Source organism: Onychomys torridus, chromosome 4 (genome assembly GCF_903995425.1).
Source record: "Onychomys torridus chromosome 4, mOncTor1.1, whole genome shotgun sequence".
Classification (NCBI taxonomy): Eukaryota; Metazoa; Chordata; class Mammalia; order Rodentia; family Cricetidae; genus Onychomys; species Onychomys torridus.
The window spans coordinates 125211132-125227503 of NC_050446.1; the positions used below are offsets into that span (position 1 = coordinate 125211132).

Consider the following 16372-nt stretch of genomic DNA (forward strand, 5'->3'; position numbering starts at 1 on the left):
TTTGTGAACCACTATCTAACTTTAGTCCAGCTGGTCTAAAACTTGTAGTCCTTGGGACACCTGCTTCAGCCTCCAGGATATGGCCACCATACCTGGCTATACAGTTTTGTTTTGTTTGTTTGTTTGTTTGTTTGTTTGTTTGTTTTTAAGATTTATTTATGTATAGTGTTCTGCCTGCATGCATGCCTGCATGCCAGAAGAGGGCATAAGATGGTTGTAAGCCACCACGTGGTTGCTGGGAATTGAACTTAGGACCTGTGGAAGACTAGTCAATGCTCTTAACCTCTGAGTCATCTCTCCAGCCCCTAGTTTGGTTTTTTATTAATACCAGCTACAACTTCACTGTATTTTTGTTTGTTTGAGACAAGTTCTCTGAAGCTTGCTTTAGAGCTCCGCCTGCCTCTGCCTCCTGAGTGCTGGAATTAAAGTTGTATGCCACCGTACCTAACTGACTTTGTATTTCTTAAAAATTAAAGTTCAATTAGGGGGCTGGAGAGATGGCTCAGCAGTTAAAAGCACTGACTGTTCTTATAGAGGACCTGAATTTGGTTCTAGTTCTACATGGAGGTTCATAACCTTCTGTAACTCCAGCTCCAGGGGATCTGATGCCCTCTTCTGGCCTCCTTGGGTACCAGGAATGCACATGGAACACAGACGTCTGTGCAGGCAAAACATTCATATACATTAAAAAACAAAAAAGCAACAACAATAACAAAAAAACTATTTTAGGTGTTTCTGGAGACTTAACCCAGGATTTCACGTGCTAGGGAAACATTCTACTCCTGAGCTTAGCCCCTCAAAAGTTGGAACATTCTGCATAGAGGATTGGTACACGGTTGTAGACTTTTACACCACGTTTAAAAAGACAGATGTTTCCTTCCTTCTCTCACCATGGCTCTATGAACTTTCCAGCACTCTGGTCTCTCATGCACTGGGAGAGAATCATTTTACCACAGTGGACCATGAACCGGACAACACTTGTGAGATGTGAGCCAAAGAGCTGGAGACACAGGGTGGATGGAGTCGGTCTCAGTGGCAGATATGAACTTGTAGCTATGAACAGGGAAGAGTCAAAATAAAGAACTGTGACCAGTCAAAGGTTCACCACTTCACAGGGTAAAAGAGCATCTCCTCACACCCAAGCCCAGGGGTGGGGATCACATCTAGAACCTTGTGGCTGCAAGTGCCCTCAAGACAGGAGAAGTAGGAGATGCAGAAAGCCACACCACTTCCAAGATGGAAGAAAAGTGGCCCAGAAAGTACGGACTTAGAAGAGCTCTCCCGTCTCGTAAACTGAGCTGTGCCTGCTCACAGAGGCTCACTAGCATTGGCAGCCTGCCCACCTGCCATGAGGGCGCAGTCCACAGCTGTGATGTAGGAGAGCTGTGGCTGACCATGAGACTTGATGGAGGTCACAGGATCCGCATAATCAATTCTCTCAACTTCAAATCTTTGTTCAATTTCTTTTCTTCCTTTCCTTTCCAATTTTCCTGAATTTCCCTCCTTTACCTCTTTCCTTTTTTTCTTCTTTTGTTATTTCATAACCACATTTTTGGAGAGACATTTCTTGGCATTTTGCTTAAACTAGCAACCCAACCCTGATGGTTCCTCTCTCTACCCTATCATGACAGCAGATATCAATCACTTTTAGGCCTTACCTATTTTCTCCAGTACTGTGGGAGTGGGGGACAGGGTTTTCATTCATTGACATGCCACAGCACCAAGAAGTGTGCTGGGCACACAGGAGGAGCTCAGTAAAGAGTGCTGAGTCATTGTCAGGGTTAATCTTTATCATCTAATGTAGATCAGAAACTGTTGGCCAGCCTCCTCATCAAGTGTGTGGTTCAGCTGGAGCTGATACAGACCATTGACAACATTGTCTTCTACCCTGCGACCAGCAAAAAGGAGGATGCGGAGCACATGGTTGCTGCCCAGGTAACTACCCCAGGGCCTGGGCTGGGGCACTCTTGTTCATGGGAGGCTGTGAGTAGCAGCAGCATGTTGGAGCCAGCACAGATAGGCAGTCCCCAGCCCATCATGCATATCTCTGTCCAACCTCACATTTAGAAACATTGTGCTGGTCACTGGCAATTGAACACGATGAAACAACATATACCACAGGCAGAAGAACATTGAAAGTGAAAGGTCTTTATTCTTCTGCGAGCTGGCTTATCACCGTAGCACTGCTCAGATGCCACCCCTCCCTTGGTGCTAGGGAAAGTGTTATCTCAGGGACATCAATAACTGAGGAAGCTGTGTGATGACATATGTCTGAGATTCCAGCACTCAGTAGGCTAAGGCCAGAGAATTGTCATGAGTTCAAGGCCTGCCTGGGATACACAGTAAGTTTGAGGCTAGCCTGAACTGCATGAGATCTTGTCTCAAAAATCATAAAGAAAAACAAGCCATAGATAAAGACAAGCAAACAAACAATAAAATGTGAAAGGAACAATATGTATATAAAAACCCTGAAGCCAGTGAGATGGCTCAGTGAGTGAAGGCATTTGCCACCAAGCCTGACAACCTGAGTTTGAGCCCAGGACCTACACAGTAAAAGGAGGGCAGCAACTCCCCTCCGACTTCTAGGCACACACTGTGGCACCCATGCACACAGATGCATAGACAGCTTTCCCTTTAAAAAGCGCATCTTTGTATTGTATGAGAGGCTCGCTGCATGCAAAGGATTCTAGAAACAAAACTGAGTGTTCACCGTCCCAGTAGTAACCTTATGCTGCATTGGAGACTTTGCTGGCTCAAGGCTAGTATGCTGTGAGTGAGGGGCTGCAGTCAGCCAGCAACCTGTAACCAGGCAGAGCCTCAGCCCTGTCACCATCTAAGAGGATCAGCACTGCTGAATTTAACACATCTGCATGTTCAATCTGTCCTTCTCATTTTTTTTAAGTAAGCAGTTCAGTCCTTTGTTTTTACAAAGGCATGCAGACACTGTCATTTGAGAATGTTTTGAGCCCTGTGAAAAACAGTACCGTGGTCATCAGCAATCTCCATCATCCCGCCTTCCTGACTCTGCAAATTGTTCATTGTCTTTCTGTCTCTGGATTTGCCTGTTCAGAGCATCTCATATAGAGTACAGAGTGTGAACTTTGGGGTGTGATTCTTTAATTTAGCAGAATGCTTTGAGTTCATGTGTATCACACAGCATAGCAGTATTTCTTTTACATATGGCCAGATAACAGTCTGCTGTGGCCACTCACAGCACAGTTGCTCCTCTACCTGTTGTGACTAATGCTGGGTGTCTGGGTGTGGAAGGGCTTGCCTGTAACCCCACACTCCAGAGGCTAAGGCAGGCCGCTGCACAGCAGCGTTCCTACTCACTAAAAAGAAGATGTCTCTAACAGTACAGTCCTACCATCTGATTTGGTAAGCACTTCACTTTAAAATCTCTGTGTAGCCTTGGCTGTCCTAGAACTTGCTCTGTCACAGAAATCTACTTGCCTCTGCCTCCTGAGTGCTGGGATCAAAGGAGTGTGCCATCCCCACCTGGCTTGTTTGTTTTATTGAAATAGCCTCTCATGTCTCCCAAGACTAGCATTGATCTTGCTTCCTAGCCCAGGCTGGCCTGTGTTCCCAGCCCCCTGCCTTTACATCCCCAGTGCTAGGGTTACAGGTGAACGCCGCCATACTTAGCTATAGAATTATTTTTTAAGAGTTTTTGTGAGTTTTGTTTTGTTTTAATTTTATATGTATGAGTGTTTTGCCTGCGTGTGTATCTGTGCACAAAGTGCCTGCTGCCCAAGGAGACCAGAAGAGGTTCTCAGATCCCATGGAACTGGAGTTAACAGCCACTTGTGAGCTTCCATGTGAGTGCTAGCAATCAGCCAGTGCTGAACCCACTTTCCAGCTGTTTTAAGAGGTTTATATAAGTGACCAGGTGTGGTGGTGCACACCTCTAATCCCAGCGCTCTGGAGGCAGAGACAGGTGGATCTGTGTGAATTTAAGACTGGCCTGGTCTACAAAGTAAGTTCTAGGACAGCCAGGGCTATGTAAAAGAGACCCTGTCTCAAAAGAAAAGAATGCTTCACATAAGGTTTACTCTTAGATTTTCAAACGTGTTTTAGTCCTTTCTTGTTTACTGTCTAAGGTGGGAACCCAGTTTTTGTCTCTGTGTGTAATGGTCACACGTCCTCAGCACTATCTTATGGCAGTCTTTTCTTTCCCCAGTAAATTTTCCAGGCCCTTGTGTCAGAAGTCACTTTGCCATCAATATAAGGGTTATTTCTTGTGTCTCCATGCTGTTTAATTCATCGGCATCTACCTGTGTACCAGCACCACACTAACCAGATTACTATAGCTTTTTAGTGTGTTTTTTTTGGAAGCTGGGAATGTCAGCCCTCCAATCTTGTATGTTTTCAAGATTTCTCTGCCAATCAGGAGTTTAGAATCAGCTTTTTAAATTAGGGCCTCACTGTACAGCTCACACTGGCCTGGAACTCACTGTGTAGCCCAGGCTAGTCCTGATCATCCTGTCACAGGTATGCCAGCATGTCTGGTGTCAGCTGGGATTTTGATAAAGACTGCTCCAGTTTAGATCAACTCAGAAAGTTTTATGATCTTCCCTCCTCAGCCTCTTAGGAGGATGGCTAATTCTTAGAAATTTCCAGAAATATAAAATCTCCCAACATGTCAGGTTTTAGGCTGCATATGCACTAACAGTTTGGAGCACTGTACACATGCTTAGCCAGTCTTTCCCTTGGGACTGAAGGCTATCTCTGGGCTTGAGTGATCATCTGATCATCTGACTGAGCTCAGAGAACCATGGGTTTAGTGCTTCTCTCCCTGGCTTTGTTATACTTGGGACTCCGGCCTTCTGTCACACTGGTCACACTTGAAAAGAGAAAAACAGTGCTGTAGCGCAGTGCTGAAAGCCCACCCCATGCTTATGCAGCAGATAGTACTGACAACATGGAAACTTGGGCCCCCAAACCCGCCGCCGTCACACAACAACTCAGGGTGTAGCCAGAGACAGACTCTGAGTGGAAACACTCCAAGGATGGTTCTACTTGACTGAGAGTTGAACTGCCCTGTCAGTCTGCCATCACATTGCCTCAGTCCCCACTAAACTCTTCACTCAGCCATCTTGTCTCTCCCTCCAGCAAGACACACTAGATGCAGATATCCACATCGAGACGGAGAATCAGGGCATGTATAAGTTCATGTCTTCCCAGCACCTCTTTAAGCTGTTGGACTGCCTGCAAGAGTCCCATTCATTCTCCAAGGCCTTCAACTCCAACTATGAGCAGCGAACTGTCCTCTGGAGAGCAGGTAAGGCACACAGACAGGCTTGGGACAGGCTACACCAGCCGCCATCCTGAAAGGCCAAGCCTTGGGAGAGTTCTGGTATTTTAATATTTTTTTAATTTATTTTTTGTTTGTTTTTGTGTATGAGTGTTTTGCCTGCATATATGTCACATGCCTGGTGTCCAAGGTTAGAAGAGGGCACTGCATCCTCTCGGAATGAAGTTATAGACAGTTGTGAGCCTCCGTGTGGGTGCTGGGTACTAAAGTTGAGTACTCTGGAAGAGCAGCCAGTGCTCTTAACCACTGAGCATCTTGCCAACCTATGTGATAATATTTTTATGATATTTTTTGTGTTATATATATTTTTCTCCAAGGGTAGAGAGTGTTGGAATCTTAGAATTTAAAACTTTGCAGAAACACACTATAAACTTTTGTTAACATCCCTTAACCTTCTCCCCAGATACCTTGTTTTGTTGAAACAAAATTGTTTTTGCTATCAGCCTTGGCTAACCTAAAACTTGCTAGTAGCTCAGGCTAGTCTGAAACACAGTCCCCCTGTCTCAGCTTCCTGATTACTGAGATTACAGGTATGTGCCACTATGCCTGACTCTGAGTTCTTTGTTTGGTTTGCTTTGTATGGGTTTTGTTTTTGTTTTGGTGTTTGGTTTTTGGTTTTCTTTTTGGTTTTATGATACAGAGTTTCTCTGTATAGCCCTGGGTATCCTGGAACTCACACTATGTGGAACCTCAGAGATCTGTTTGCCTCTACCTTGAGTACTGGGATTAAAGGGAATTCTTTCTCTCTCTCTCTCTCTCTCTCTCTCTCTCTCTCTCTCTCTCTCTCTCTTCTTGATTTTTAGGTTTTTTGTTTTTTTTTTTTTTTTTTTTTTTTTTTTTTTTTTTTTTTTTTCAAGACAGTGTTTCTCTCTGTAGCTTTGGAGCCTGTCCTGGAACTCACTCTGTAGACCAGGCTGGCCTGGAACTCACAGAGATCCGCCTACCTCTACCTCACGAGTGCTGGGATTAAAGGTGTACGCCACCACCACCCAGCGGGAATTCTTCCTTAAAATTTAAAAATTATTGTGGTCTTGAAAAAAAAATTATTGTGGTGCATGACACAAAGATGTGCACATACCATAGCCTGTGTGTTATGTGGGTCAGGAAACAAATTTGTGGAGGCAACTCAGGTCTCCAATAAGTGCCTTTACCCGTTGGGCCCTCTTGCCAGCCTGAGTGTTAAAATTCTTGAGAGCTGTTGGATCTGAGATGAGAGTAACAGCTTTACCAAGGTAAATGGAAGAAACACTGCATCTGCACGGGTCACCTGGAGAGTCTTGAACACCACCATCCGCCTCACATTTTCTTGATGTTACAGAGGACTGTCTCCTGTGGCAGATCAGTGCTGTCCAGACTGGTAACATGCACTATTGACCTGATTGCCTTATCTCTAGGCTTCAAGGGCAAGTCTAAACCCAATCTTCTCAAACAAGAAACCAGCAGCCTGGCCTGTTGTTTAAGAATCCTGTTTAGAATGTATGTTGATGAGGACCGCAGGGATTCCTGGGGCGAAATACAGCAGCGACTTTTAACGTAAGATTGTTTTCCCATTCATTTCGCATCATAATTCTGTGAATTGAAAAGAATAGGAGAGCCAGGTGTGGTGGCATGCATTTTTATCCTGGACTTGGGAGGCAGAAGTAAGTGGCTCTCTCTGAGTTGCAGGCCGGCCAGAGTTAAGAGATACACCTGCTCAGCAACACTCCATGAAAATCCTGAAATCCTAAGCAGAGTAGACAGGGCTATTCTTTTGCATCCCGACCCTCCCTGGAGCTGTAAAAAGTGTTCTGACCTCTGAGTGCTAAGACTGAGGGAGTCCTGGCTCTAGCTGGCATCCAGGGTGTGTAGGTTCAAGACAGTATATCTCTGTGTAGCTTTGGAGCCTGTCCTGGAACTCACTCTGTAGACCAGGCTGGCCTGGAACTCACAGAGATCCGCCTGGCTCTGCCTCCCGAGTGCTGGGATTAAAGGTGTACACCACCACCACCCTCCTGGGAGGAAGTCCAAGGAGTCGCTGTCAGCCCTAAGCATCCTGTCACTCCTTTCCAGGAAGATACTAGGCCAGTTTCTACCCACTTCCTGGGCATCACCAAAAGGCTGGTGAACCTCATATTTTGTATTTCTCTTTGATGCTGGGGTGTGAATTTGGCCTTGCACAGGTAAGTGCATGCTCTATCACTGAGCTGTACCTCAGGCCCTCCAAGCCTCCTTTTACTCTTCTGAACTATGTAGTATCCCAGCATGACCCCTCAGTAAGGCGGCAGTCTGCAGCACAGCTAGTAGCAGCACACAGGAACATCGTTCTGTGGATCTTAACTGTCAAACTGGTGTATCAATTTTCAATATATTGAGTTAGTGTATTCCAGATAGCCATTTGGGAAGGAGGGGTGAGTACATAGTGCAGTGGTAGAGTACTTGCCTACCATGCATGACACCATAGGTTCATTTCCTAGCATTGCATGGACATACACACACACACACACACACACACACACACACACACACACACGAGAGGAAGGGGGAGAAATTAGCTATAAAATATTGTCATGTGTCCTTTAAAATGATGGAATTCTTTTCTCTTTTTTTTAATTTTATTTTATAATTTAATTTAATTTTACATATCAGCCATGGATTCCCCTGTCCTCCCCCCTCCCACCCCCCCTTCTTTTTTATTGTAATAATTTTATGCCCTTTCCAGTTGTCTGACAGTGAGAATATTATAATAGACTTTTGTTTGGTCTTTTGAGATAGGATCTCATGTAGCCCAGGCTGCCTCAAACTGACATGTAGCCAAGGATGACCCTGAACATCCTAGTCTGCTGCCTCTGCCTCCTAAGTGTTGGGATTGAAAATGTGTGCCACTACACCCAGCACTAATAAATCGTGACTGAAAGGAGAATTGCTTAGTTAAAGGAGATACAATGGTTCTTCCCCACACTTCCTTGGGACAGAGTCTCCCTATAGACCACTAAGGCTGGTCTTGAACTCATAATTTCCTGCCTCACTCTCTCTATACCCAGGTCTGTTTTTGTTTTGTTTTGTATTGTTTTGTTTTGCTTTGCTTTGTTTTTGAGACAGGGTTTCTCTGTGTAGTTTTGGTGCCTGTCCTGGATCTCACTCTGTAGACCAGGCTGGCCTCACTCGAACTCACAGAGATCCACCTGCCTCTGCCTTCCGAGTGCCGGGATTAAAGGAGTGCGCCACCACCTGGTCCAAGTCATTTCTTAAATCAAGCCTAAAGCATAGGCTCCTAGCTTCTGTCAGGGTTGCCACTTAACATTTAAGTCTAGAGCAGTTTCCCGTGGTTACAGGGTAAGGCAGGGGGAGACAGTTAATAACCGTAAAGAAGTATTCTTGTGCTTCGTGTGCTACAGACTGACCAAGCTTCACACTAGTCATTGCCAGAGCTGTCATATGACAGAAGAAATGAAGACCTGGTGGTCTGCCCGGGCTGGCACAGCCAGTGTAGGTATTCAGTAGGGCATTGAAGGAATCTGGCTCTTCGCTAGATGGGAAGTGCCAGCTACTGTCTTGACATGCCTGTCTCTTAATTCTAGGGTTTGCAGCGAAGCACTTGCCTATTTCACCACTGTGAACTCTGAAAGCCATCGGGAAGCATGGACGAACCTCCTGCTGTTACTTCTAACCAAAACCCTCAAAATAAATGATGAAAAGGTACAGTGAACTCTAATGTCTCCATCAGGTTCTGGTCGGGGTAGATGCTTTTCCTCCAGTGGAGATGACTGTTGGAGACAGTTCATTGGGAAAGTGGGTGCCTTCAGATAACAGGGCTTTTCCCAAGAGCCCCAGCTGAGAAGGGATGAAGTGTGGACCATGTGTGTGGCTGTTGGGGATAGTGCTAATGGTCTCAGTACAAGAAGACAGGCTTGAGATTGTGAGTGGTGATGTAGACTCCAAGCCCCCTTTATGGAGTGAAAGAAGCCTGTTGGGGACAGCAAGACTATTATTATAACTAAAAGAAACTCAATACCACTAAAATGGGGGTGGGAGGGCGTTGTGGATGTTTTGTGATAGGGCCTCATGTAGCCCAGGCTAGCCTAGGACTCCCTGTAAGCTGCAGATTACCTGGTCCTTCTGCCTCTACTTCTGCAATTCTGTAGGATTCACTTCTTTGCTTTGTGTGGTGCTGGCGATTGAACCCAAGGCTTCATGCATGCTAAGCAAGAACTCTATTAACTAAGTCACACCCAGGTCTTGTTTTTATGAGACAGAGTCTTGCTATGTAGCCCAGACTGGCCCAGAACCTGCAGTCTTCCTGTCTTAGTCATATACCACATCATACAACTAAAATAAATTTTAGCTATAGCAATTTTTTTTTGTTTTTGTTTTTGTTTTTCGAGACTGGGTTTCTCTGTGTAGTCTTGGTGCCTGTCCTGGAACTCACTCTATAGCCCAGGCTGGCCTCGAACTCACAGAGATCCGCCTGCCTCTGCCTCCCGAGTGCCCCACCACCGCCCGCACAAATTTTAATAATAAGAAAAAGCAGCAGCAGTGTTGTAGATTGAGATAAATACCTTTGGAAAACTGGTGCCAAAACAAATGTTCCCTGTCTGACTTGGCTCTCTGCTTTCTCTGCTGCAAGTTCAAAGCACACGCATCGGTGTACTACCCCTACTTGTGTGAGATCGTGCAGTTTGACCTGATCCCTGAGCTCCGAGCAGTTCTTCGGAAGTTCTTCCTGCGGATAGGCCTGGTATATAAGATATGGATTCCAGAAGAGCCATCACAAGTGCCAGCAACATTGTCATCGATGTGGTAGCACTGGCCCCCACGGTCACTGCTGTGGTTCTGCAGAGTATCCGTTATGCCATCCTGACTGGCAAACAAGGAGCCACCCATACTGTTGGAGTTCAGACCTGGATAGCAGTGACCTGTACACTGGCCTCATCACAGTCCCCAGTGTCGGCTCCTGGTGTCTCGTTAAACCATTGCACACCGGTAACACAGTGGTGGGGGTCAGTTTGCCATCTGTCATTCCATTTTGCTGACTGAACTGTCAAATCTGTTGTAAAACCATAATTTCCTCGCAGAGCTAAAAACTGGCAATAAATATTTTGTCAGAGGAAGTCACTCTCCTTGGAAGTAATGAACACCGCTGTATAGATTCGTGTTTATTAGAGAATATGTTAATAAAATTCCTTGTAACGGCTAACTGCCACCTAAGTACACTGGGTGTTTTGTTGTTTGAATGTATTAGAGAAGTTTGAATGTTTGTGTCAGTTTGGGGTCAGCCTAGTTAGATTAAAAAGGTAGGAAAAGAGGGTTATTTCTTATGCTTTGTTATTGTCTGAGTGATCTCTAAAGTATTTTACAAAGTTATATTATTGAAGATTTGATTAAAGGCAGACTGTAGTAGACTTAAAGAGCTTGTAAGGTTTGAAGAAAATGTAGTGCCTCATGGCTCCCTGTTTTAGTAATGTGGGGAGACAAAGTCTGTAGAAAAAAATAATTTAATGAAGGTGTTAGCCTTCTTTGAAGTGTTTGTGGGTGGGTGTTCTGTTAAATTTCCAGAATGCATTGCGCATCTCTCTGAAATCTCTAATCTGAACTAGTAATGAAAAGGAAATAGCTGACCCAGAGTTTATCTTTGAGTAAGCCTTTTTAGTTTTTCCCTCAGCAGAGTGAGTGTGAAAGGGACTATCAGAGCTGGGGACAGTAACTTAGTGTAATAAGGGTCACTCCACTGCCCGTCAGCCATGTCTTGAGTGGAACTAGAGCTACTGTGGGCCAGCACAGCTGGGCTGTGACAGCGGCCAGGGGTGGCACTTAGAGCTTCTGTTAGCTTGAGCCAGGAGCGGGCATCTTTGGCAAGATTAGATTCTGGGGTCCTTACATTGGTAATGGTGCCATGCCTAGATCCGCAGTAGAGTGAATTCTGAGTGCTCCCAACACCCACAGCAGCCACGCTAGAGGAAGCTTAATCGATTTGGAGCCCATGAGAAAGAGAACGCACGATTCCTTGTCTGCCCTCACCCACTGTTCACCTGGAGCAGCACTGGAGCTAAGCCGTGTCATGAAATGCAGTGGAAACCTTCAGACTTCTACCTGCATCGAGTCTACAGATTGGGGTTGTATTATGTCAACTCTGGTGCCTTAGAATAGTCATGCCTTGGGAGTAGTCTGTGGAATTGGACCCTTTTTCTTTCTAGAGAGGGAGTCCTGGTGCTTTTGCTGGTTTTTTTCCTTGTTTTTGACAGCCTTGCCACATGTTTGGTTTGTTCAGCAGAACTTGTATTTGTACTTTTTTTCCCCAAAAAAAGTATTATAATTTTTCTACCAAAGAATAAAAAGCAGGTTGAGATTATTACCAGCACACATCAGTTAAGAGGGCTGTGTACCTCGAAGGACGGGACTGTGGGAGAATGTTAGTGTAAGTGGAAAGTGTGAGCACATTTGACTGATGTGTCTTGGAGTCTGTTACATCTTTTGCTGCACTATAAACCTGCGCCCGAGGTGTTCTGCCTGCTGGTCCCTGTAGTATTTGTATCACACATGTAATCAGGGAACATGCATGCATGTTCAGTGGGTGCATCCTGCCTAAACTGTGTCCCTGACTGGTGGCTTTGCTTCCCTTGTCATGTGACATTCTACCCATCTACATTAGTCCTGCCTCCTCTGTCATTTTTCTCCTTACGTGGTAGGGAGTGTGTCAGTACATTTTCTTACTTGCTGAGTTTTTCAGGCTTGAATTTCTTTATAATTTTGTTTTATAAAAAGATTGTCTCTGAATGATGCATTTGAATTGTACAGCAATAGATCTTTTAAAAACGGTGTAAAACCATTCAGGGTAATTTCTCTTGTCAATGGGCAGTGGTGTCCCTGACCTCCAGAAACAAGCCATTCACTATAAATTTGTTGTGGTGTACAGGTCTAGCCTTTCTCATGGCAATGTGGCTTGAGCCAATTGACACCAGTGCAGAGTGAGAACCCTGTATCCTCACAGGCAGATGCTGGCTGGTGCGGCACAGAGGAGGAGGGGAGCATCTTCCAAGGCTTTATTTCTGCATCAGAATGCTTTAAGTGTTGGTCACATGTGCCGGACTCTCTAAAGAAGTTTCTGTTCGGGTTGGGGATTTAGCTCAGTGGTAGAGCGCTTGCCTGGAAAGCACAAGGCCCTGGGTTCGATCTTTAGCTTAAAAAAAAAAGTTTCTGTTCCCAAGCTGCTGTTCCGAGCAGTTCTGTTGTCTGTTAAGGAAATCACCAGCTTTGGCATCTGAGCAACAAACAGAGAGTGGGTGTGAAGTCTGATGTGCACCTTCAGAGTCAGACACACCTTCCATCATCGTGTACAACTAAACCAGACATTAGGAAAATTGTATAGTAATATCTAGAAATACAATACTTTCCTCCAACAGGTGACTTTTGTACAAAATTCAGAAAAAATGTAAAGACACCACCCTCAAAAAAAACCACTCATTTGTTGTTGTTGTTCTTTTGTGATCATGGCTGTCTATTTAGTTGTCTTCTAGTTATTAAAAGAACATGCTGACACATGCAGGTGTGGCCGCCCCACTCAGCTGTTTGTTGCTACAATGCTAGTGGGTCCTTCTGAATGCTGTGGTAAGGGAGACACAGCTAACGCTCACATGAAACCTGGAGTGTACTGCCAGCAGCTTTGTGGTTTGAGAAAAACAAAAACACCAAAGCTGAGCATTGTAAAGAATGAATCCATCTGAAAACCCCTGCTCTCAGAAAATAACACTCATCAAGTGTGTGGTTTTTCTCAGTGTTCTAATTTTTTAAAAAATGTTATCTTGCATATTTGCATCAAACATTTCTTTATGTGCTAAATGTATGTCTTTCCTCTTTAAAAATACCTAAAAGTTAGTTGTTAGCTACTTTGATTTCATCTACACACAATGATTAAGTGCATTTAATATTGATAATTTAATGAAAAGCATTCCTTGCCCAATGGATGTAAACACTTTTGGAAGAATAAAGCAGAATTATATAATATGAAATGCTATGTAAAGTTTTCTATGTAAAAATATTATGTATAATACTGTTAAATACCCCATGCTTTGATCAGGTGGAAAATCAATAAAGTTTTAAAAAGTAAAGCTGCTCCCAATCTCATAATTTATATTCTGTCAAACCATGTAGGTCGGGCTAGTTTGAATTTGTTGCCAGGGCAGCTGTAAACTTGTAGTTCCCAGTTGATAGTGGTGCTTGTTCCAGGCAGAGAAGATTGCTTAGGTGAAAGTGTTTGATCTGCAAGCCTGGTGACTGTCTGACCCCTAGGGCCCCCATCAAGGTGGAGACAGAGACCCCACTCCATAAAGGTTCCTCTGGTCTCCACACTTGGTGCTCCACACACCCACACAGTAATAAAATAAAAATTAAAGTAGAAGGCAAGAAATATGCATAACAGCAGTCCTGGTCAAGGTGTCTCACCAATCACTGACCAGTCAGTGTCTCCGCTCCACTTTCTTGCAAGGTATTCAGTAAAGTGTGTAGTGGGGTCCCCGGGGCTGGTCCAGGCTTCAGGCCTTTTCTTTCCTAACATGAGACTCCTGGAAAACTGACTCCTTGGGGCCTGTTGTGTGGGTAGTCGGACAGACACAGGGTGTCTTCCTCAGGCTTATTGCACAGCGGTTGTGAGTTCGAGTGCAACAGCCATGCCATGCCCAGGAGACAGCACCCTGCAACACTCCCCTTCTTCCGTTCTTCCATGAGCCCTCGAGGGTTGAAGGGAGATGGTACTACTAATACTGATGACCCTTTTGATGGTGAGGTTGAGCTCCAGAGGAAAGGCAAGACAGACGCTCTGTCACTGAGCTATATTCCAATCTTTTTTTTAAGAGGATTTCATTTACCCCAGGCTGGCCTTGAATTTGATGTGTATCAGCAGATGGCCTTGAACTTCTGATTCTCCTGCCCCCACATATCCAGTGCTGGCATTGTGATGGGTGCACTGCACTGGTTTTTATGCTGTTCTGGGGATCAAACCCAAGATTTCATGCATGCTAGCCAAATACTCTTACTAATGAGCTATAAAAACAACAGCTTCAAAGGGAGAATTCTCTGGGTAGTGGTGTCACACACCTTTAATCCCAGCACTTGGGAGGCAAAGACAGGCAGATCTCTGAGTTTGATGCCAGCCTGATCTACAGTGAGTTCCGGGACAGCCCAGGCTACACAGAGAAACCCTGTCTCAAAGGAAAAACAAAACAAAACAGACAAACAAACAAAAAACCCAAGAACAAAAACAAACCAAAAGCCAAATCAAACCAAAGAAAGGAAGAATTCTCAGGCTCCTCCAAGCTGCACATCAACACGTGGCACCATGGGAGGACTGGCCCGTGGCTGTCATTGTTTCCACCTCAACCTTCCACCTATACTGCAAAGCTCTGTGTGTGTGTGTGTGTGTGTGTGTGTGTGTGTGTGTGTGTGTGTGTGTGATCCTCTTCCTTTTATCTCACACTCTCTAGAAGTGGCTAATCAAGTGGTCTCCACAGACCCATGACACTTCAGGAAGACCTCAAAGGGACCACTCTGCATGAGCTAACCTACTTGGCTTGTGGACAGAGGGCCTGTGAGCAGGGAGAAACTAGAACAGGGCTGGAATGAAGCCTTCTAAGGAGGGGGCTGGCCTCAGGAAGCACCACCTGTGGCAATGAGGATTTGGGAATGATGGTGTTGGGGGAGGTTTCATGAAAAACATGGGTGGGCCTGAGGTGTCGTATGCAGCTCAACAGAGTACATGCTTAGCATGCATTGAGATCCTGTGTTTACTCTTTTTTTTTTTTAAGCTGAGGATCGAACCCAGGGCCTTGCACTTGCTAGGCAAGCGCTCTACCACTGAGCTAAATCCCCAACCCCTGTGTTTACTCTTGAACACTACAAAAACCAAAAATGACCATGCCTGCATGCCTGGTGGTGAATGTCTGCAGTCTCAGCTGCTCCATTTATTTGGTTGGCTGGTTGTGCCAGGGTCTTAGTGTAACCCAGGCTGGCCTTGAACTCACAGCAATACCTCTTCCTGTCTTTCAATTGCTGGAAGTGCAGGGGCACACCATCAGACCTGGTTTTATGGAGCGCGGCGAATGAAACCCAGGGGTTAGTGTGTGCTAGACAAGCAACTGAGCTGCATCTGCAGCAGCTGAAAGCTTACTTCAGAAAAATTTGTTTTGATTTGTTTTTCGAGACAGGGTTTCTCTGTGTAGCTCTGGCTGTCCCCCTGAACTCACTCTATACTAGGTTAGCCTGAAACTCAGAGATTCCCTTGCCTCTGCCTCCTGAGTGTCTGTTAAAAAGCCTGTAGTGCCATGCCTGGCTCTCAAACAAATTTGTTTGGTTTTGTTTTTTAAAGATTTATTTATTATGTATACAGTGTTCTGCCTACATGTATGACTGCATGCCAAAAGAGGGCACCAGATCTCATTACAGATGGTTGTGAGCCACCATGTGGTTGCTGGGAATTGAACTCGGGTCCTCTGGAAGAGCAGCCAGTGCTCTTAACCTCTGAGCCATCTCTCCAGCCCTCAAACAATTTTTTTAAATGACACTCTTATGTACATGCAAATGAGTATGCTACAGCACACGTGGAGCTGACAGGACATCTTGTAAGACTGAGTTCTATTCTTCAATCATGTGAATCCTAGGGACCAAATTCTGGTTGTCAGGTTTAGTGCTGTAGTGGTATTTGCTCCACCCATGACCTTGGGCTATAGGCCCAAAGGAGGCCTGACATTGTAGTGACCTCTTATAAGGGAAGGGAGAAGGGTCACATGCCCCTTCTCCCTGCTTCTGCCTGTGAGGTGGGTTCACTCCAGGTCAGATCAGAGGACGACTTCAGCTGTCTACTCTGTTCTGTATTCGCGAGTGTATTTCCTCAATTTATATCTTAATAAATTCTGTTACTCATTTAATAGACTCACGTGGATTGATCTTAATATGGTGGCAAGTGCCATTAGCCACTGAGCCATCTAAGAAGCCCCACATAATTTTTCATTTTTAAATTAGGGAACAGAAAAGTTAAGCTCGGGCCTTGCCATTAGCCACTGAGCCATCTAAGAAGCCCCACCTAATTTTTCA

The 16372-nt window shown here is 45.0% G+C and overlaps 1 protein-coding gene across 2 annotated transcripts in view; it reads left to right on the top strand.

Moving 5' to 3' along the window:
• Arfgef2 (ADP ribosylation factor guanine nucleotide exchange factor 2) overlaps window positions 1–13395 on the top strand; it is an 86333-nt gene extending 72938 nt beyond the window's left edge. For both annotated transcript variants that reach the window (XM_036183380.1, XM_036183381.1), the window contains exons 35-39: window positions 1805–1935; window positions 5113–5281; window positions 6709–6847; window positions 8872–8989; window positions 9918–13395. In XM_036183380.1, the coding sequence (XP_036039273.1) occupies window positions 1805–1935; window positions 5113–5281; window positions 6709–6847; window positions 8872–8989; window positions 9918–10094 (734 nt within the window). In that variant the 3' untranslated portion in view covers window positions 10095–13395. The remainder of the gene's footprint in view (window positions 1–1804; window positions 1936–5112; window positions 5282–6708; window positions 6848–8871; window positions 8990–9917) is intronic.
• The last annotated feature ends 2977 nt before the right edge of the window (window positions 13396–16372 follow it).